We start from the raw sequence: 22,037 nt of genomic DNA, 5'->3' as shown, positions 1-22,037 counted from the left end.
GGTTACTGGTTTGATTTCCAGTTAGGGCACACGCCTGGGTTGCAGGCTCAATCCCCAGTAGGGGTGCATGCAGGAGGCAGCCTATCGATGATGTTCCTCTCTCATCAGTGTTATTATCTCTCTATCCCTCTCCCTTCTTCCTCTCTCTCTAAAAAAATGTTAAAAAAAAAAAAAGATTCTTGGTCAATTAAAGTATCCATTACTGAGTTATTTGTAATATAGTGTCCTAAAAGCATTCTTGGCCTTCCGGTGAAGATTTATTTTCTACACTGAATCTACTCTCCCTTAAAGCTTCCTCTTTTTTGTGTTCTGTTTGTTTCTTTGATGTCTGTCTCTCCTGCTCTGCAGGCAGCAAGCTTGCTCATGTTTATGCCTTCTCTCTGGACCATTTTCAGACACATGAGTTACCTTATTTTTTATTTCACAATCCTCTATAATAAAAGCCTAATATGCTAAGTGTCTGGTCATCCATTCAATCAAAGCGCAATACGCTAATGATATGCTAAGGCCGCTCAACTGCTCGCTAAGACGTGCACTGACCACCAGGGGGCAGGTACTCCGACCGGTAGGTTAGATTCCTGCTGGGGTCCAGCCAATCAGGACTGAGCAAGATAGCCCAGACACACTCTGGAGCCCTCCTGCTGTCTGTCCCTGGCTGGCCAACCTCCTGTGTCCCTCCCCGGCCCCAATCGTGCACCGGTGGGGTCCCTCAGCCAGGCCTGCGCCCTCTCACAATCTGGGACCCCTTGGGGGATGTCGGAGAGCCGGTTTCGGCCCGACGGCGGAACAACCAGTCTATATGACATGCACAGACTGCCAGGGGCCAGACACTCAAGGCAGGAGCTGACCCCTGGTGGACAGTGTGATCCCACAGCGGGAGTTTCGCTCAGCCAGAAGCCGGGCTCATGGCTGGCGAGTGCAGTGGTGGTGGCGGGAGCCTCTCCCGCCTCCGCAGCAGCGCTAAGGATGTCCGACTGCCGGCTTAGACCCCCAGAGAGGGCACAGGCCGGGCTGAGGGACCTGCCAAGTGTACGGATTTCGTGCACCGGGCCTCTAGTAGTTAAATAATTCAAAGAAAAAGAAAAAAATCATTATCTTTTTTTCATGAAACCCAAAAGGTAAGTTTTGAGCTTTTATTCTGGGCCTCTAACCATTACTGCTACTGCTTTAGAGAGAATCCTCTCTGAAGACAAGTGTGGTGAAATGTATTTGACCGGACTGTAATGTTAACCATTTAATATTTTTTCCTTTGTTCTTCTTAGTATTATAGGTGTATCTTGTTAATTCCTGATATTTACAATAAGCAGCATGTGAAAGAATTGGTGAATATGATCCTGATGAAGATGGGTTTCTCAGGTATGTCTGATACTCCAGTGAAGCCTAATGAAATGAGAATCTTTTTCTTTTTCAGTGACAAAGTTAATCCAATTTACTGCTTTATTGAAGTACTTATTTGAGAGATTCGGCAATGCTTGAATATTTGCCCAGAAGTTCCTAGACTTTAGTTGATGATTTGTTTTAGGAGCGTTGCTGCTCCCCAGCTCATTGCTCCTCTGCTTTTGTTTTAGGGATTGTGGTCCATCAGGAGTCTGTGTGTGCCACTTTTGGAAGTGGTTTAAGCAGCACGTGTATTGTAGATGTCGGGGACCAGAAGACAAGTGTATGCTGTGTGGAGGATGGGGTCTCTCATCGGAATACTCGGTAAGGGACGTGGAAGGTGGCATTCCCCATCCTTCTCCCCTCACAGTCTGTTCAGCTATAAAGCACCACAAGTCAGAAAGAAATTATTTTTAAGGAATTATATATTTCGATTTTGCATAGGAAACCAGCAATATTGAGGAAGTGCAAATTCCAGCAAGACTATACACAGCTGATTTTACCCTTTTCTTTGGGACTCTCTAGTGTAAGTTCACACCAGCAGCTCCTAAAAGTTCTAGCGTGTGCTGTGCTGTCCCACAGAGGAAGTGTATAGGTTACCTCTGTGTCTTTTGCTGTGGTCTGGCCTAGAGACACCAATTTAGGCAAGTCGTTTAAGAGAAAATAGGTTTGCAGGTTTGAGTTCTCTAGCTAGCTAGCATTTTGAGTATTTGCTTTTCTTGCCATAAATGGTGTTCAGTGAGTAACTTTATGGTGGTTAGTTCCCTTCATGTGTCATCACTGATATGAGAGTCAATAAAGTAACTAGCAGGTTTGCTGCTTGTCCTTCCTGAGACAAGCCCCGCACAGGTAAGCAAGCACACTCTGGTAGTGCTCATGTGGGCTCCTTGCAGCATTGTGTGCTCCCAGGATGGCTTCTCCAGGAAGCATGAATTCTTCTTGTCCCTTACGTTAGGTAGTTTGAATCTCAAAGTATAGAAACAAATACAGAAGAGGTCCCAAGACGCTCATGAGAAAGGTTAATCTGTTGCCTCCCACCTCAAGTTACAAAGCATTCTAAAGCCCAGTATGACTTAGTTTGGCTCATCCATTGTTTGTATTGTCTAATGCCAGTGGTTTTCAAGGTATTAAGAAAACACTGGATTTCAGGTCTCTAACCACTAAAATAACGTAGCAATGGTCTCTCCAAATTGTAGACACGTTCAGTTAGTGGATTGCAGATTTCTCCCATAACTTTGTCTTACGGTGTTTGTCACCTTTATTTGCTGGGGAATATACATAGGTAAACAACTGTCAAACGGTGAATGTTGGAAATGAGCTGTACTTAATAGTGTGTTTTCTATTTCTTAGATAGTTTTTGCAAATAGCATGACTGCTTCTAGGTGCTGTACCACTAGTTTATTCCAGAGTTCCCTTTTTCCCTCCCATCCATTTATCTGTTCTTTCATTCTTTTTTTTTAAATATGTACCACTAGTTTATTCCAGAGTTCCCTTTTTCCCTCCCATCCATTTATCTGTTCTTTCATTCTTTTTTTTTTAAATATATTTTTATTTATTTCAGAGAAGAAGGGAGAGGGAGAGAGAGAAACATCAATGATGAAAGAGAATCATTGACTGGCTGCCTCCTGCACCCGCCTACTGAGGATCGAGCCTGCAACCTGGGCATGTGCCCTTGACCAGAATTGAACCCGGGACCCTTCATTCTGCAGGCTGACGCTCTATCCACTCGGCAAAACCAGCTAGGGCTGTTCTTTCATTCTTTAATTTATTCCTACAACAGACATTTCTTGAAACTTGCTATTTTACTGTGCCTAATGGAGTTCTTGAATCCTTTGCACCTTCTGAACTGAGAGATTACCCATCTGCCCTTTCCCTTAATTCTAGACTCTGTCTGGCATATGGAGGATCTGACGTATCAAGATGTTTTTACTGGTTGATGCAGCGAGCTGGATTCCCTTATAGAGAATGCCAGTTAACAAATAAAATGGATTGCCTTCTTCTGCAGCACCTAAAGGAAACTTTCTGTCATTTAGATCAGGTGGGAGCAAAATCAAAATTGATTATTTTTGCTTTCAGGAAAAACGTAACAATATCATGCCACCCTTTCAACTTAAGCTGATAAAGCCTTGAAGCTGAAGCCTGTAGGAGTGAATTTTTTGGTGGGGTCAGAGCTGTATAGCTGTGTCTCAGGCTCTGGAGACTGCTTGTTTTTTTTAAGAGTTTAGCAGATACCTCTCTATAGGTTCTGTGGTCATTCTGATGAAGGATGAATCTTTAGGTGTGAAGAATAGTAGCAGGTAATATGTAGGTACAGACACTTAGTAAAATGGTACCTTTTGAAGCACTTTCTTGGTATTGTGAACAGTCAACATTTTATCATTGCTGTATATGGCTCGCTACCTTTTTATACTCTTAGATTTTTTTCCCCTTTTCAAGTAATATAATTCTGATAAAAATTTTTGAGAAATATAAATCTAGGTAACATTCCTCAGTTATTGAGAGCGTTTTTTGATTGATTTGGATCATTATATTAGTGTTTTATCGATAATGAAGAAAACAAAACATTTAACATTTGTGTCAATTTCACAAATGTTAAAAGGAAAGCAAGTCACCATTGAACTCTTATGAAGTTCCAGTGGGTGTGGTAGAAAGTTGTAGGGCAGCCCTTTTATAGGTGAGGTTAACATGATAGGGAAGCTTCATTGTAATTAGAGGAGTTTACATGCACTTTTACTGATTCACTGACAGCATCTTTTCCTGGAATCAGGACATCTCTGGGCTTCAGGACCATGAGTTTCAGATTCGACATCCAGATTCGCCTGCCCTGCTTTACCAGTTTCGTTTAGGAGATGAAAAGCTCCAGGTAACGCGTGGGTATATATTTTCACGGCTAGAAAGAAAGCCAGCCAGGCTCGGTCCCTTGCTGGAAACCTCATGAGGGCAGAATGTGAACTCGTGTAGATTATTCACTAAATCAAATTAGAACAGATCTGAGAACCATCTTTTTAATTAGTCACTACGTGATTAAATCATTTAGAGAGAGATTTCATTCTTCTAGGTAACATTTGCTTTGAGATCCTGTGGTGTCATGTCACCCATTCAGTTTGCATGATAAGTGAGTTTTCTGCCTGTCTGCACTGAAGAAATAATGCTTTTCCCAAAAAAGGACACTGCACAATCTAACTTCTAGGATCTAATCTGCCAGTTTTATTTTTTTGGAAGAACAAAATTTAGTGGGTCAGTTTTTTCAGGAGGCAGTATCTCAGTTGATTATTCTTTTCCTTCCACACACAGGCTCCAATGGCTTTGTTTTATCCAGCAACCTTTGGAATCGTTGGACAAAAAATGACGACTCTGCAGCACAGGTCGCAGGGTGACCCTGAGGACCCGCATGATGAGCACTACCTGCTGGCCACACAGAGCAAGCAAGAGCAGGTCCGCAGGTTCTGGTGTGAGAGGAGAGGTTTTGTCCCTGCAGGAGAAGTTGGCCCGTGATTGATGGATCAGTGCAGTCACTGCCATCTGACAGAGTGCTAAAGCTGATCCTGTTTTAGAACTGTAGATGAAATGAAGTCTAAATTTAAAATCTGGGTGGCAGATCTTTTTTGGTTCAGCAAGCATTCATCCATTTTTCAGAATACCAATCCACACATTTAAAAGTAAATTTAATGGAGTGACTTTTGAATATTTATCCGTAGTAAATATTTTCAGTAAAATCTCACCTCTATTTAATTATAAGGTATGAGGGTTGTGTGGCATAAGCAAAGAGTTGCATTCCTTTGTCCAGAGCTGATGCTAGTAATAGGATGGCTGATGCAGGGGCACAAATTAGAGCTGTTATCTGCTAATGAAATGGCAGCTCATGGTGAAGAGAAGAGGGCCGTATTTTCTAGTCCTCATTCCTGCCCCAAAGGTGAGCATGAGGTGGTTAGAAAAGGTCTGAAAATGAGGATTTCATAACAGTCACTGGCCCAAGAATTCCACGGAAATACTCCACTTAAAAACTCAGTTCAAGGAGAAAAGTTAGTCTGCACTGACATCTCAATTTTAAAATCCAGCCTGTAATAGTAAGGTGCTGAGATCGCCCTCCCTGCCAGAGACTGCTTTAGAATTGTCATAGTGCATCCTCTTCTGTCATCACTCTCACTCAGGTGGGTGATTGTATACTCTGGTGTATCTCCTGTCTGAACCACAGCAGCAGGCCCTCGTGTATAGTAGTGCATAGTGAGGGAGCAGCAGGGGGAGGGGGTCTAGTTGGAAAACATCGACAGTGTTCTTAGTCATACCATCTACTTGATTGTCCTTTTCATTTAAAGTCTGCAAAAGCTACTGCTGACCGCAAGTCTGCATCCAAGCCCATTGGATTTGAAGGGGATCTTCGTGGGCAGTCTTCGGATCTTCCAGAAAGACTCCATTCCCAGGAGGTGGATTTGGGATCCTCCCAGGGAGACTGTCTGATGGCTGGCAATGACTCTGAGGAGGCCCTCACTGCGCTGATGTCCAGGAAGACTGCCATCTCGCTGTTTGAAGGGAAAGCCCTAGGCCTGGATAAAGCCATCCTTCATAGCATAGACTGCTGTTGTAAGCACATTCGGGAGGTCGGGAGGTAGCCATTACATGAACTGGCTGAAGCTAGGGGTGGTTGTGCAGTGTAGCATAGCGTTACTCATTCAAAACAACTGAGCACCTACCTTGTGCTTGCATTATTGGGTGTTGGGAATTGGTCCCTGGCCTTGTTGGAGGAGACCAAAATAAGGCAAATTATCACACAAATGTGAAATTACAACTGTGGCAGGTGCAACAGAATTGAACTAAATAGTACTGACTGAGAGCTTCTGAATGAGGGATTTAATAAGGGTGTTTTACTCCATAGGGGAGGTGTGGAGGGGGGGAGTCAGGGAAAAAACCACTTGAGAGAGATCTGGGCGGTGAGTGGAGGTTAGCCAGAGGAAGAAGCCTGTGTGAGGGCCAGTGTGGCTGGGACACGGTGTGAGGAGGAGGCTAGAGAAGAGAGTGCACACTACATGGGACTTTTTAGGCCTCCTCAGAGATTTGGATCTTTGTGCGAGTACCAGGGTGTGGGCAGCAACATGCTCATTTTGTGTTTTGTAAGGTTCCTCTGGCTGCATTGTTGGGTTGGAGAGAGATCCTTGAGCAGGCTCTTGCATTATCTAACTAAGCAAGAGGTGGTGGTGGATATCCCTAGGGTGGGGTGGGTATGGAGAAAAAGCGTGGAAGGGCTATCACTGTCTTTGCAGCATCTGATGACACCAAAAAGAAGATGTACAGTTCCATCCTGGTGGTGGGAGGTGGTTTGATGTTTCATAAAGCACAAGAATTTCTGCAGCACAGAATTCTCAACAAAATGCCACCTTCATTCAGGCGAATTATTGAAAATGTGGAAGTTATCACAAGGCCCAAGGTATGTTGTTCATGGTACAAGTTGGACTGTGTAAATGAAACCAGCATTGATTATTTCTAATTCTATTGTATGCGGACAGATAAAATCCTGGAAGTTATGGTCATATGTCTGGGAGTTCTTGAGGGTTTGGGGCAAGTGGAAATGTTACTTACAGCAGGTCACAGATGTGGAGAAAGGAGCTCTGGGCGAGGGGACTGGATTCTGGGTTTTAGTCCCTGCTGTGCTGTCCAAAGCTAGCAAGACTGGGGGTGCCTTTGTAGGGCAGTGGGACCTGGAGCAGACTGGCCCATGTCATGCCATCAGCCAGAATAACTCCCGTGTTATCTTTCATGCTGAGAATCTGCTACTGGTCCCTAGACCAGGTGATCTCTAAGAATCATGTAGGCTTGAACTGTCTTGAAATATAAACCTAGGAATTTAGAAACAAATTGTGCCTATACTTCATCATATCTCATTGACAATTCCTGGAAATGTTCTCACTTAATTTTAATCCTGGGGGAGAGATTGTGGGATATATTTATTCTACTCCAATTTCAAAGTAAGTTATTTCCTTACATATGTTCTGTCTTCAGAGCTATTTGTGGGATAATAGTGAATAATAGTAGCTTTAGTAATACAAACTAAAAAGTTTTGTCAGTTGAAACAGAAAGAGGCCTGTAGTTCATGAGTCCTTAATGCAGGTTTAAAATCTGGCTTATTAGGTATTGACTCGGGGGGGGGGGGGGGGTCGTCCCCCAATTCAAATAAATGATTGAGTGGACATCTTGTCTGCTTGTGCTGACCTATCTGTACCGCCGCTCTAGGACATGGATCCTCGGCTGATTTCATGGAAAGGGGGCGCAGTGCTGGCTTGTTTGGATACGACACAGGAACTGTGGATCTACCAGCGAGAATGGCAGCGCTTTGGTGTCCGCATGTTACGAGAGCGAGCTGCCTTCGTATGGTGAAATGGGCAGGAAAAGTCACTCTTGGAGACCCCAGACAAGCCTCTTGGTATAAAAGACTCTTAGAGAATATATGCATATGTATATATATATTTTTAATTTATTACCCTAAGTGCTTCAATTTCGTCGAAAATAAATGAATTTTAACTTGTGTGTTGAAAACATGACCTTGGTGTGAAATTATAAGCTGCTTCTGCAGTCAAGACGTTTGAGAATAAATGCGCTAAGGTCTCCTGCCCCATTCAGGGTCTCAGGAACTCCACGGTGATGTGAGTGGTTGAGCAGTTGTCCAGTGGTGAAGCTCTTCCTTGAAGTTGACTTCTAAGTGACATGAGACAGTCTCCTGCGTCCCTGAGGAGTGGGTGTGTGACTTGGGAGCCTGGATTGTGAAAACGGTGTGGTCATGGCATTTTCCCTCTTGGCTAGAACAGCGAGCACGTGATGTGACTCTTGGAATTTCAAATAGGAACAAGTTTTATTTTTTTAATTTTCTGTTAGATTACAAAAATGATGAGGGCAGATTCAGGTCTAGATTTGTCAAGGCAAAGGTTTAAGGCTGCGCTGGCTGGCTTTTGTTACCCAACATGCTCTAGGGCAAGGAAAAGAAAACAGTCGTCATCTGACCAAAACAGAACAAGAGCAGAAAGGGAATTTTGTTTCTTTGATACGGCCAATAGGAATGACTTGGGTATAGAGTTGTTAGCATGTGTTGTACAGATAAGCAGGCTAATTGCTACAATTACTGCTAACAATTCCCTTTACCTGAAGAACCAGTGAAAACATTTGGAGTTCTTTGTGTTCAGTGTGATCAGTTGACCTTAACCTGTGAGCAGTCTGAAGCAGACAGCTGACCACCAGTGGTCCAGGCCTTAGGGAAGCCTGAGCAGAAGAGAAGGCATTGTCTGCTGGAAGGGAAGCCAGTCAGTGAGCACAGCCTGGGGGCTCTGAGACCTGGGAGGGTTGGGCAGTGCCTGATTCCTGCCAGTCTCTTGCACTTGCTTCCACTATCTCACCGTCAAGAACTGGAGGTGGGACTGGGGCAAAGACAAACATAGGGACAGTTAAGGGGTGAATAAGAGTGGAATCCTATATAATAATAGGGTAATATGCAAATTGACTCTAATGGGAGAATGGCCGGATGACCGCCCGACCAGTTACTATGAGATGACAAAGACAAACATAGGGACAGTTAAGGGGTGAATAAGAGTGGAATCCTATATAATAAAAGGGTAATATGCAAATTGACTCTAATGGGAGAACGGCCGGATGACCGCCCGACCAGTCACTATGAGATGAATCACCTCTTGGTCCCTTTCCCTGACCAGCAGGCTCTGATCGATCGATGGCAAACGGGGGTGGATGACAGGGGACGTGGGTGGCGCCAGGCCAAGGCCCCCACCCCACATACAGAGAGCAACCCACAGCAGGAGCAGGGCTGGCGGGAGCAGGCTGACCTCTCAGATGGGGAACCAGGTGTGGGTGGCAGTGGGGGGCGGGGCCGGCTGCGGACAGCCAGGGAAGATGGGCCTGATTGCAGGCCAGGCCTAGAGATGGTACCTGTGCACGAATTTCATGCTCCTGGCCTCTAGTATAGAATAAGGATGGTAATAAGTCTTAAGACATGGAGCAGTGCTGGTAACGGAGCATTTTGCATTAGTAAGAGTATCCTATGTATCTGCCCAGTAGGTTAGGAACAAAGGGTATAACAAAATGTAACTTGCTAGTACTATTTGGAATGTATGCCTTCAATTTGAAAATTGTATGTTCTTTGACTTAAAATTTTTTAAACAATAATTACATAAGATTTTATGTTTCTGAGCTGTTTCAACACAATTTAGTATTGGCTACCTAGTTCCAAAAATATAATTTTTTGTTTGTTTTTAATGTGTTTATTAATTTCAGAGAGGAAGGAAGGAGAGAGAGACCAGTGTGAGAGAGACATCTATCAGTTACCTCCTGTACGCATGCCAATCAGGAATTGAGCCTGCAACCTGAACATGTTCCCCAGCTGGGAATTGAATCAGTGACCTTTCGGTGCATGGGACGACGCTCAACCGAGTCACAGGGGCCAGGGCTATTTCTGTTTGCAATAGTTTTTCATGTAATAGTATATTGCTCTTATAACTGGTAGATGTTGATTCAGAGGAAGTTGGCTTCTGGTCCGAGTTTTGACATAGCCATGTCCCGTCTTTTATCACCAGCACTTTAAAGCACCGTGAAGACTAATCTTGACAAATAAGGGACTTTTGCCACATTAAACATATTGCTTGAGTCATTACTAAGTATCTGCTGGTGAAGTTGGACACGGTGAGATTTCACTCTATGCTTACGCACTTTGGTTTTTATTTTATTCTTAGGACATGTATTAGAATACTCAACAAATACATTTTAGCAGTCATCTACCTGAAACTGGTCCACATTCTGGAGCAGATTTAGTATTGTGCTGTGTGAAAGGACAGGCATTCCCAGAAAAATATATATGCTAACATACATAACCTTTTGGTGACCTGGAGTAAAAAAGATGCTTTTAGGAAAATTAAAAAGTTAGAAGGCTCAAAATACCATAACTCTTGTATTCTGTAACTCCATGGTAGTTTGTTTTTACCTAAGTAAGCCATTATAATAACTCATAAGATTAATTACTTCAAGAGGGCTGTCTTCCAACATAATAATTATTTTTAACATGTTCCCCAGCTGGGAATTGAATCAGTGACCTTTCGGTGCATGGGACGACGCTCAACCGAGTCACAGGGGCCAGGGCTATTTCTGTTTGCAATAGTTTTTCATGTAATAGTATATTGCTCTTATAACTGGTAGATGTTGATTCAGAGGAAGTTGGCTTCTGGTCCGAGTTTTGACATAGCCATGTCCCGTCTTTTATCACCAGCACTTTAAAGCACCGTGAAGACTAATCTTGACAAATAAGGGACTTTTGCCACATTAAACATATTGCTTGAGTCATTACTAAGTATCTGCTGGTGAAGTTGGACACGGTGAGATTTCACTCTATGCTTACGCACTTTGGTTTTTATTTTATTCTTAGGACATGTATTAGAATACTCAACAAATACATTTTAGCAGTCATCTACCTGAAACTGGTCCACATTCTGGAGCAGATTTAGTATTGTGCTGTGTGAAAGGACAGGCATTCCCAGAAAAATATATATGCTAACATACATAACCTTTTGGTGACCTGGAGTAAAAAAGATGCTTTTAGGAAAATTAAAAAGTTAGAAGGCTCAAAATACCATAACTCTTGTATTCTTAGGTAGTTTGTTTTTACCTAAGTAAGCCATTATAATAACTCATAAGATTAATTACTTCAAGAGGGCTGTCTTCCAACGTAATAGGAATTATTTTTGTTCTAAACACAAAAATTTACATAATCAAGAAACTGAACTCTGACGGTGACCTCTAATAGGTAACTGGACAGAAGTAGACAACAGGTCTGCAAGTGTATTTTGGTGTTCATGTGAAAGTCACCTGTACAAGAGGCAAATAGGACATGAACCTAGTTCAGAGAGGGAAGGTCCTATGAAAATGCCAAATACAAATGGGTACAAATATACTAGGTCGTCTGGTCAGCAAAGATGGGTTTAGCCTGTTGTTCCTATTTTTGTTAAAAATAAAGATGTGTGTGAGAGCGAGTTTTTACCTAAGAAATTATTGAGTGAATTAGCTAGGGCTTACTAAATTTGGCATTAATTAATTAATCTTAGCACGTTACAAAGCTAAACACGTCTGCCTACAATGCAGGGCAGGGACTATTCAAGACTGGACGTTCAGCTGGAAGAGGCTTTCTTACTGCATTGTCAGATGGTACGGTTTCATGTTATAACTGTTATTTTTAGTTATGAAATTGATTTAGCTTTATAATTATAAATGTAGTTTCCATTCTTCAGTTAGTACTGCAGTAGTTAGTAATATTTGTAACTAGTGGCATAAATTTTTTAATTACTAGACTAAGACGTATACGTTCCGTTATGAGTCCTCCCTATTACTAAAGCAGTTATATACATACAATCGGCCCTACGAGTAGCCTATACAGTAAACTCCAGAACCAACACAGAAGCTTTTCTAACCGGAGGGGTAGGAAGGCTTCAAGTTCTCGCTTCCCGTGGGTGGGCTACACGGAGGAGCAGCTGTGGCAGGCTCGCAGCCTTTTCCCCACCGACACGTGCTGCTCGGCATGGAGCAGTTCTGTGCAGAAAGCGCCAGCGTCCTTCATGAGACAGTACTTGGGGCAGACGTTGAGGGCATTGTAATCGTCTTTGATATCAGCCTCTCTAAAGTAGACCACCATGTATTTGTGCAGATGAGTCTGGCTCCTCAGGTCGCTGCAGAAGAGGTTAAAGGCCAGGGGGAACAGGTCTTGGGAGTTCTCACCGGGGCTGCCCTTGCTCTTGCCACAGGTACCATCACACACAGTGTTGACATCATTGGAAAGAAGGAAAATGACTTTTTCCGCGGCTTTCTTCTGAGCGGTGAGCCACTGCACCAGACCCATCTCGGCTATTTTCTTTCTCTGCCACTTGTCAAGGATAACCTCACTTCTGCAGTGGTTCTGAAGAAATTCAGTGAAGTAACAAACTGTGTGATGGAAACATATTTCGGGTGGGTAAACCACAAGAACCTTAATGGGGGGCAGTAGTGTGGTGGTGGGGAAGGAAGTCTTGATCCTTTCTGTGGAGAGAGAAAAACGTGTGTTATCTATAAATAGCAAATGGCAGGCTTTTGCTGTAAAGATGTTGTAAAAGCTGTATTTTGTAAGTCCTTATTACTAAATCAGTCTCTTAGTCAAGCCATACCTTTTCAGGTAAATTCATAGGTTTGAGGTATTCTGTTTTAGGTGGGTTGTTGTAACTTGAGTATTGTTAGTACCATATACTCTATAAACAGGAACATCCTGGCCTCTGCCCTTCATGTTTTTGGGTCAATTCAGTAGTAATTCCATTTTCTACCAGCAGGTGGTAGAGTTTCTTTATAGTTCCATAGGGTTGAGTGGCGCCCCTTTTCAGCTGGAACGTAACTGGAAAGCTGCCCTATGTGTGCTATAGAACAGAAACCATCTTAGAAAGTACTATAGCTAATTCAGGCCACACAACATCTTCTAAGTACAAGTATTCCCGAGGTCCTAGTTCCACAACTTTCTTAGCTTAGATCATGAGATTAAGCTTTTTTTATCTACGTTATCTGTGATGAGACGCAGACTGCCTTTATTTCCTTTTCTTTCAGTGTGCCACCCTCTAGCTGGGTGTCTTTTTACTCGGGTTTCTATAGTCAATCCTCAATATTTTAATGTTGGCAAGGCCCTTAGAATATATGAATCCAAGTTACCACTGTTCTTATGCCTTGTAAGAATTATTTTTAAAAACTAGAGGCCCGGTGCACAAAAATTTGGGCACTGGGTTGGGGGGGTCCCTCAGCCCAGCCTGTGCCCTCTTGCAGTCTGGGACCCCTCGGGGGATGTCCACCTGCTGGCTTAGGCCCACTCCCCGGGGGGATCAGGCTGAAGCTGGCAGACATCCCTCTGGCAGCCCAGGAGCCCTCGGGGGATGTCCACTTGCCAGCAGAGAGCAGGCCTAAGCTGCAGTCGGACATCCTTAGCACTGCTGAGGAGGCGGGAGAGGCTCCCGCCACCACCACTGTGCTGGCAGCCGTCAGCCTGGCTTGTGGCTGAGCACAGCTCCCCTTGTGGGAGCTGCCCCCTGGTGGTCAGTGTGTGTCATAGTGACCAGTCATTCCCAGTCGTTCTGCTGTTAGGGTCAATTTGCATATTACCCTTTTATTATATAGGATAGAGGCCTGGTGAACAGGTGGGGGCCGACTGGTTTGCCCTGAAGGGTGTCCCAGATCAAGGTGGGGGTCCCGCTGGGGTGCCTGGCCATCCTGGGTGAGGGGCTGATGGCCGTTTTCAGGCTGGCCACGCCCCCCGGCAACCCAAACTCCCAGCCTCTCCTTTTTTTCTTTTTTCTTTTTTTCTGGGATTTATTTATCTTCTATAATTGAAACTTTGTGGCCTTGAGTGGAGCTGAGGGCTTGGCTTCCTCTATCTCCGGGGGCAACCCAAGTCTCCTGCTCGCTCCAGCTCCATGGCCGCCGCCATCTTAGTTGGGTTAATTTGCATACTCGCTCCTGATTGGCTGGTAGGCGTGGCTTTGCGGGTGTGGCTTGAGCGTAGTAGAGGGACAGTTAATTTGGATGTTTCTTTTTTATTATATAGGATAGGAACTAGCAGAGAGGACCTACCACAGGTACAGTGCCATTCCTTATTAGCTATCTTTGCCCTTTTCAGTACCTGTCCATGCCTCAATGGTAAAAATAAAACAGATGATAGCCACAGGTTTGGAGATTCGATCCCTGCTTTAGCTCAGCAGATGTGACCCAGTCGTTATGTCAGTCTTTTTAGGAGAGCTCTAGGCATTAAGTAAATGCTATCTGACTCCTGCTCAGTGCCAAAATGGGATGGCCTCTAGAGGAATCTCCTTTAAAAACATTCAAAGTGTTATTTCTTCACCCAGGTTTCTTGAAAGCACAGCATTATTGCCCTTACCGTGCCTCCACATGAGACAGGTCCCAGCCGCCAGCATCCCCGTGGCTGCCAGTGGGGCCAGGAGGAGGAGAGGCAGCCAGCCACTGAGCATGCTTCTGCCTGCAGAAACAAAACCAAACCAAATGACCTCATGTTTGGAAACTAAGATACTTTGCAGAAGTTTAGACCCCTTTAAAACCAAGGGTCACTAGATCTCTCAGTCTGCAGAATGGTATGTTTTCCTACAGTGTCCACATCTTTCACTCAGTTCTCAAGAGAAATATGGGAGGAGGCGGAGAACAGTCCTCTCAAATCACTTTGGCTTCCCACTCCGTGTTTACACTGTGGTAACCAGAATTCACATTCATTTTTATTTTTTTTTTTTGTTCTTTGACAAATTAATGTTATTCTGGGCACAGATACTTAATATCTGGTAAACAGAGATGGCATTTTTAAAGGCTGTCTTGTAAGACTTGGATATGTGGGGGATATTGCCACCCCTCACAGAATGCCAAGGACCAGGTAAGCTCAGGCACACAGATGTGCTCAGGAACCCACAGTCACTGCGGCCACACATTCAGGACTGTTCAACACCTGGGTTGTCTTCAGTTGATTTGGCTGCATTTCAAGAACACCTTCCAAGTGTAGACTCCACTCTTGGGCTAGTTCCAGAACATCTTATTTGTCCATCTGTAAATGGAAGCACTAACATCTCTAAATCCGGAGGCACCTTTTCCAGAACATGCTGCTCTCCATTCCAATGAGGCGTGTCTTCTGGTGCCAGTATTCCTAATTTGTTAACCAAATGTTGGCCATGTGACCCCATCAAGTTACAGCCACAGCGAGGCCTGGGCCACTGGGACTAATAAGATAAATGTAGGGAAGTACATGTTCTCTCATTCACTCAGTCCTGTTACGCTCTTGACTTTTTTTCAGCAAATCCTTGTGGCTCTGAACATCCATTTTGCACTGTTTATTTTCCCCCCTTCTTGTATATATCCTGCTTCATAAAAGACTTGGGGTGATTTTATAAATAAAGCCTTCATTCTTATTCCAATTGCAGGCTCTGGGCAGCTCTGACATCTTTCCCTGCCCGCTAGTTTAGCATCCACAGGCAGGGACTCTGTCCCATCCCCATGTACATCCTGTCATATTGATGGGGGGGGGGGGGGGGGTGACAGTGGCGCTCATGTCCTGAACCTCTTTGATCATCCGGTGACAGTGACTGGGCACTTACTGTTATCCAAAGGGAAGGACATATCTGTTTGTGGACAAAGTACAACGGTTCCTTTGCGACGGATGCAGTCGTTGCCACAGGTGCGGAAATACGGAGTCAACTGAGGGAAAAGGAGAGGCTCAGAAAGTACCACCATGTGTCAGAGCAGAATCTCAGCACGATTCCCACTTCTACCAAAACTTCGCTCCCCTTTTTTTCTGGTTTCAACCCTGTCCCCACTCCCCCACCCCTTGTAATACGACATTTTCCCCTTGACACTTCAGTGACAAAGCCCTAAATTCCAAACCAGTGACCGAAGACTGAAGCACCTTCTAAGTCTCCTGGGGTCTGAACCTGAACTTTGTACATGTTGCTAACATGTTACTTTCCATATCTATGTGGGTTAGGTCACATCCCATATATACACAAATAGTTCCTCAAACAAGCGGCAGCAGGGCTCCTATTAATTTCCACTTCATGAAAGAAAGGGACTAGGAAAGTCTGGTTCCCTGGAAAAGGGTGCGGACAGGCGTCTGCTCCCTCTGGCAGGGCAGGGCACTGCCTTTATGTTCCATGGAATGGGAAGCAAAAGCTCCTCCTATCTTGGGTGTGGCTGTGCCCCACTGAGACCCTCCACAGCCCCACATCATAAACTCAGATTTGAATGGGACCGGAGAGCATCTACTCGTCCAACTTCCTCCCCTCCACCTGAGTAAACTGAGGCCTGTAAGGACACGCAGTTGCCCTCCAAAGCTCGTACATTAATCAGGAACCCAAGTCTTGGCATTTCACATTGTTACTTCATTTTGCAGTTAAAACAGGCTAGGGAAAATAAATGGTACTCTTGTCTCAGAATTACTCATAGACTTTGTGACAGAAAATGAAAACAAAAATCCTTTGGAAAGTCAACAGCCACTGATAAAAGCAAAAGGGGCCATAACTGTAAGGTCAGCCTCCTGACCTCCCCACCCCTAGACCAGCCAAGGATTTCCCATTAACATCACTTGATGTGAGACAGCTGCAGAAATGCACAGGATGCAAACTCACTACTACAACTTTGAAAGGACTCATCAAAAGCCACTAACAGTGGAGAAACAGTCTTCCCCTCCCAGAGTCATCACTGAACTTTACCTGGACCACAGCACCTTCACTCTCCTGGGTCACTGGAACCATGACCGACACGTGAGTTAGTTTGCTCTGGTGCAGAGAAGGGAGACAAAATCAAGAACGATGTGCCATGTGAGTGAGTAGATCACAGACGGCCAGTGAAGAAACCACTCTTCCCAAACTCCTTCAGTGCATCAGACTCTGTGAACACGGATTCATTTCCTGCGTCGGACCCTCTACCTTGGTTGCAACTTAGGCTCACAGGGACATTTCCAGGGAAGCACCAGGGACTTGTTTTTCTCTATTGAATCAATAAGAAACACCCACCGCATTTGGACAGGAAACAGTCCTGCCCGGGGTCTCTCAAAAGAAAGGAATCCTAGAGTGTCCACATTGCTCTTCAGCAAGGTAAGGAAAGCTGGGGTTGAGGATGGGGTGGTGGTAAGGAAAGGAAGGGAAAGAGTACCTCCAAAACCAAAGACCCAATCAGATTTTTATTTTGGATAATAGCCATGTATTTGTTTCCAAGGGGACTGGTTGTAAAATTCACTTCTACCGTCTTCTCATCCTTCTTACAAGCTGTGATGTTTGGATCCCACAGACTTCCTATCAGTGGAGAGAGAATCACATGGATGAAGCTGCAAACTCTTCCCTCATTTAAGTCCCCAAAAAGGGCTTGACAAAAACAAATACAAGTTTTCAGGTCTACTCTATGAGAAGAAAATAGTTGTTTCACTCATGTGACTTGCAAATCAGCACAAGGTTAATTTCCAGGAAGGTGATGTATAATAGCATGCATTGTTTCCCCATCTAGGAGACCACTTCCGGCTCAGGCGCAGGCGGTCTTTAGGAGCAGCTCCAGGACTGGCTGAAGGTCCTCAGACCTCTTCACACCCCCAATGTCCTCTACGTCTGCTAACAAGAGACCACGTGCCGCTCAGCCTGACAGGGTACACAGGGATGCCTTGTGGGATGGGGGTGCCTAAAAGATAGGGACCAATTCTGCTAAATACCACTAGCCTCTTGAGCATCCTCACACTATATTACTCAGAAATTTAAACAAGTCCTACAATCTTTGGAAATTGGACACTTGGGACTGTTTGTCCTGAAGGGGCTGATTTCAAAATTGAAAGGGTAGGGGCAGGTTCTAGTGGCCTCGCATGTAAGAGGTGACCCCTGTGAGGACACAGGTTGAGAACATGCTTTCAGGTCACTGTTTCAGCTAGTACTCGTACCAGGAATATTTGCTAATCCACATAGAAGGTTCCCAGGGCCCCACGGCCACAGGTCAGAGATACAGGTGCCCGAGCAGGTGGAAGGGCTTACAGACTCCCCTCCAATCAGGAAGGGCCTTTGATCAGCACCACCATATGTGGTTAGAGCTAAAATGTCGGTTCAGCCACCAGGGTGTGGCATGGTTCTGTGACTTGCTTACTACATAAACCCACTCAGGTCTGTCCTTCCTGGACACACTGGCTGCGGGATTCAGTGGGCAAAGCCCTGGCGGGTCAGCCTTCACTGCCTGAGCAGCTTGCATACATAGTCCCCTGCCCTCGCCTCCGTTTCTCATGGAAGATGGGCTGAGCTTGTTGGCTCAAGTTACGAGTTCCTTCAAATAACAAAAGCAAGTGCTGTATTCACTTACCTGCCTGGATGCACTGGGTTTTGTATTTCATTAGATGGTCTAGGCAGCCTGGAAATTTGAATGAAACTTTTTACATTTTAGAAAAGGTATCTGTGCTCCACCTCCTTGCCAACAAGTACACACACATATATGCTTACCACACCCCATACGAATTGCCAGAACATTCAAGATGTGAGGTAAGATAGCAGATTTAAGTGGGACACGAACATTTTACTATTGAACAGAAGATTATCTACCCGTGAAATGATAACCAGAGTCTAACTTAAATGCAGCCTTTATCACAACAGGATCTATGATCCCCCGAGAAGATTCAAACCAGCTTTTAAAATGAGGTTGGGTAACATGTGTAAATACTGCCCCTACCAGGTGGTGGAGCTTAATCTACAACACACTCCCATCCCATGTGGGGGAGACTTAGTGACTTGTTTCCCAAAACTAGACTAGGGAAGGGGAAACAGTGGATTTACATGGAGAAGACTGGCAGGTGCCACTTAACCAAGTGATAAAGGTCAACACTACCAATGATGTGTGGATGTCACCTACCCCTGATGGGGTGCCATGAGAAGGGTGCCTCACCCCTGAAGTATACTCAGATGGGGGACATTATACGGATGCCTGACCAGCACTCCTCAAGACTGTTAAGGCCATGAGGAACAAAGACTAAGAAGCTGTCACAGACCAGAGGAGACTGGGACAGCAAGAGGACATTCATGGAAAAGCAGGCAAAATCCAAATAAAGTCTGGAGCTTAGTTAATAGAAATGTACAAACGTTGGTTTATTAGTTGTGACCTATGTCCCATGGTAATGTGAGATGTTAATGATAAGGGAAACATTAAAGGGTATATGGAAACTCTTCGAACTATCTTTTCAACTTTTCTATAAATTTAAAATCATTCCAACACAAACACATTTATATTGTTTAAGATGAGGTTTGTTCTCATCAAGAAAGCTGGAAACTGCTGTGTAGTAAGAGGTGTGGCACCAAGAAAACCCTGGACCACAGTCTCAAAAAAAGGACGATTGGAAATTGCCCATTTGGAAATTCACCTGAGACAGAGCAGGTGTGGGGTACAAAACAGGTGGCCCATTCCAGATGGGGGTGCTGTGGGAACTGCTGCAGCCAGACACCATGCTGGCACCTTCACCCATGATCCTGTCTCATCCTAACCCCAGCCCTGTGTGTGACATTGCAGGTGTGACCCTGGGGACTGATGGAATGATGTAAAGCAGGGGAAAGAACCCAACATTCAACACAGTGCCACCTGCCTTCACCAACAGTTCAGGGACACACCTAGTGGCTGTACATCCTCAGAGACCCTGCAGTATGCTCTCAAACAACACAGCATGCTAGGAAGCCAAGACTGGAACAAACATTTTGTTATTTTCAAATATATCAATCTACCTTTTAAAAAAAAAAAATTAGAATGAGAGAGAGAGAGAGAGAGAGAGAGAGACATTGATGTGAGCAAGAAACATTGATCAGTTGCCTCCCACACACATCCTGGCCAGGAATTGAACCTACGACCTTTTGATATATGGGATGATGCTCCAACCAACTGAGCCACACTGGCCAGGGCTGGAACAAATGTTTTGCATCAGTGACAAAGAGTGGCTAAAGTGCATGGACCAACAAGGAGCAGAGTTTGAATGTCAGCTTCTCTTTTACTGTGTGTGTGACCCAGGCCAAGTAACTAGAGAAATGTCTTCATCTGTAAAGCTGCTATCCCATCCTCAGGATTATTGGAGGCTTATGTGACATGATACATTCAAGTGCTCAGCATAGTGCCTGACACACAGAAATGGGCTTTTCCCCAATTTTACCTCCTCTACTCTGTGAGGTGTAGTTACTGTGGTGTTTATAGTACAAGACTTGGTAAGGCCAAACGTCTTGTCCAGCGTACCCTGACCTCCCTATACCAAGCCACATCCCCAAAGCAAGCCTCCCAGCAAGACAGAATAACAGAAGATGGAGGAAGTTTACCTGGTGAGGTGAAATTCACAGACAATGAGGGGCTGTCATCATTCATATTTGCATTGGGGATGTTATGGGCCCCAATGAAATATTGTGTGTTCAGCTCCACAGAGAAACCAATGTAGGAAAACGTCCACTGAAAGGCAAAGGAAGGACCCCTAAATTTCTGAAACATGGCAATGCAGGAACATAGTACCTTTGTGTGGCCTTTTCATTCATAGTTTCATTCCTTAGCCTACTGCTGAAACTTAGGTCTCTAGCCGATGTCTACTTAGAGCAGGAGTGGGGAATGTCCGGCCTCGGGCCGTATAAGGCCCTCAAAATCTGGCCCTGCCAAGGCATTGGGGGTGAATTAAATGTTTGACCAAATATAGCAGGCTAAGTTTTAACTTGGTAATTTTATATGGCCTGTGAATAATGTAAATACCCAAATGGCTCTTGGCAGAAAAAAGGTTCCCCACCCCTGACCTAGGGAATGGTCCCCACACAATTTGTCAGTGTAACTCACAGAAGCAGAAAAGTGTAAAATTTTAGAACCAAAATATTAAGTTCACGCTCCCTCACTTTGCTGATGGGGAAACTGAGGCTGAGAGGTGCTGACTTGCCCAAGGCACACAAAAACGGGCTTTGAACCCAGACAGCGTGCTTCAGGCTGGAAGTTGCAGGTGCTCACCAGCCTGTGTGTGCAGCACTCCATCCATATCCCCTAGCAAAGGGCCTTCCTAGTTTTAAGGACAAGTTTCTCCAAGGGCTTACTTTGCCTCCAGAGGGTCTGGTCTGAGTCTGGAAGGCCTCTGTGTAATTGCACCTCACGCAGCTGTAGGACTGGACGTTGCTTTTGCCTGACACACAGATCTTGGTGGCCTTCAGAAAGCGGATGCTGGCTAATGAAAGAGATGAGAGCAGCTGGTTATTTAGCACCCATTATGTGGCCGGCTTGCTGCTAAGAGTGTACATGCCTCATCTCATTTCATACAACAGACCTAAAAGTTAGACACCATTGTTGTCCTCAGCTCACTGATGGGGTGTATGACGTTTAGGGAATTTCAGGGAGATTTGCCTAAGCTCACAAAGCTCATTGGGTAGAATATGGATTCAGATTCCAAAGCCCAAATGTTCTCATCACAACTAAGCTTGAATTTCACAGGACACCTGCAAAGGTGACTCTAGCTCTGCATATTCTGAGTCTCTTCAGAAGTAAGAACCTTCCAGAATGTCATCACCAAACCATGCCTGCTCTGACTGCACTTTCAATCATGCTGAGTCTTCTTCCTGGAGTGCTCTTTTCTTCTATCTGCCTCTCCAGGGCTTGCTCCCTCAAGGCCAAACTTATATCTATAACAACGGCTGACAGATACAAAAGCTCACTCTGCTAAGTATGGGGCCAAACATGATACTGCAACATCTAATTTAAAGTGACCTCGCCAGGGCCCTCTCCTCTCTTCCCTGCCCCCATCGACTCACAGCTCCTTCTGGGATTCCAAGCACTGTCCCTGTGCCCGTGTCTGTAGCTGACTCACCTCTCTGTGCCTGGCACTCCCAGATTCCTGACCAAATGGAATTTAACTGAATTTAGGGTGGAAACCACAGACATGGACTTTAGGGCCCCAGAATTGGCTCATCACAAGCTGCCTTGGGGGGCTGCCAGGACTTTCACAAGCTACTGAGAAGTGGGAACGTCATCTAAGCCAGTGCTTTTCCTTTTTTCCCCTCTTAAATTTTCGTTGAATTCATTGGGGTGACATTTGTTAATAAAATGATTTAGGTTTCAAGTGTACAATTCTGTAATACATCATCTGTATATTGTATGCTCACCACCCA

The 22,037-nt window shown here is 44.7% G+C and overlaps 2 protein-coding genes and 1 long non-coding RNA gene across 6 annotated transcripts in view; 1 reads left to right on the top strand and 2 right to left on the bottom strand.

Annotated features, from left to right (window-relative positions):
- ACTR8 (ARP8 actin-related protein 8 homolog (yeast)) overlaps positions 1 to 12,242 on the top strand; it is an 18,576-nt gene extending 6,334 nt beyond the window's left edge. For 3 of the 4 annotated variants that reach the window (XM_014542944.1, XM_014542943.1, XM_014542945.1), the window contains 8 exons: positions 1,263 to 1,356; positions 1,569 to 1,701; positions 3,262 to 3,415; positions 4,145 to 4,240; positions 4,672 to 4,812; positions 5,694 to 5,958; positions 6,636 to 6,799; positions 7,603 to 7,902. In XM_014542944.1, the coding sequence (XP_014398430.1) occupies positions 1,263 to 1,356; positions 1,569 to 1,701; positions 3,262 to 3,415; positions 4,145 to 4,240; positions 4,672 to 4,812; positions 5,694 to 5,958; positions 6,636 to 6,799; positions 7,603 to 7,746 (1,191 nt within the window). In that variant the 3' untranslated portion in view covers positions 7,747 to 7,902. Of the gene's footprint in view, positions 1 to 1,262; positions 1,357 to 1,568; positions 1,702 to 3,261; positions 3,416 to 4,144; positions 4,241 to 4,671; positions 4,813 to 5,693; positions 5,959 to 6,635; positions 6,800 to 7,602; positions 7,903 to 12,155 lie in introns of those variants that run through there. The other variant, XM_005870297.2, reaches the window with a different exon arrangement.
- Positions 11,014 to 22,037, bottom strand: part of IL17RB (interleukin 17 receptor B) — a 21,023-nt gene continuing 9,999 nt past the window's right edge. Inside the window, exons 7-11 of the mRNA XM_014542946.1 lie at positions 17,065 to 17,204; positions 16,623 to 16,688; positions 15,513 to 15,612; positions 14,297 to 14,395; positions 11,014 to 12,426 (exon numbers count right to left, since the gene is read on the bottom strand). Coding sequence (XP_014398432.1) covers positions 11,870 to 12,426; positions 14,297 to 14,395; positions 15,513 to 15,612; positions 16,623 to 16,688; positions 17,065 to 17,204 — 962 coding nt within the window. The 3' untranslated portion in view covers positions 11,014 to 11,869. The remainder of the gene's footprint in view (positions 12,427 to 14,296; positions 14,396 to 15,512; positions 15,613 to 16,622; positions 16,689 to 17,064; positions 17,205 to 22,037) is intronic.
- On the bottom strand, positions 17,542 to 21,900 carry LOC102257620. The gene is made up of 3 exons (XR_313820.2): positions 20,973 to 21,900; positions 20,226 to 20,352; positions 17,542 to 18,291 (listed from the first exon to the last, which is right to left on the bottom strand). It is a non-coding gene; the product is annotated as an uncharacterized LOC102257620 (long non-coding RNA).

Source organism: Myotis brandtii, unplaced genomic scaffold, assembly GCF_000412655.1.
Source record: "Myotis brandtii unplaced genomic scaffold, ASM41265v1 scaffold316, whole genome shotgun sequence".
In the NCBI taxonomy this organism is placed as follows: Eukaryota; Metazoa; Chordata; class Mammalia; order Chiroptera; family Vespertilionidae; genus Myotis; species Myotis brandtii.
The sequence above is the reverse complement of the archived record's forward strand: the minus strand, read 5'-3'. Positions and strand labels throughout refer to the sequence as shown.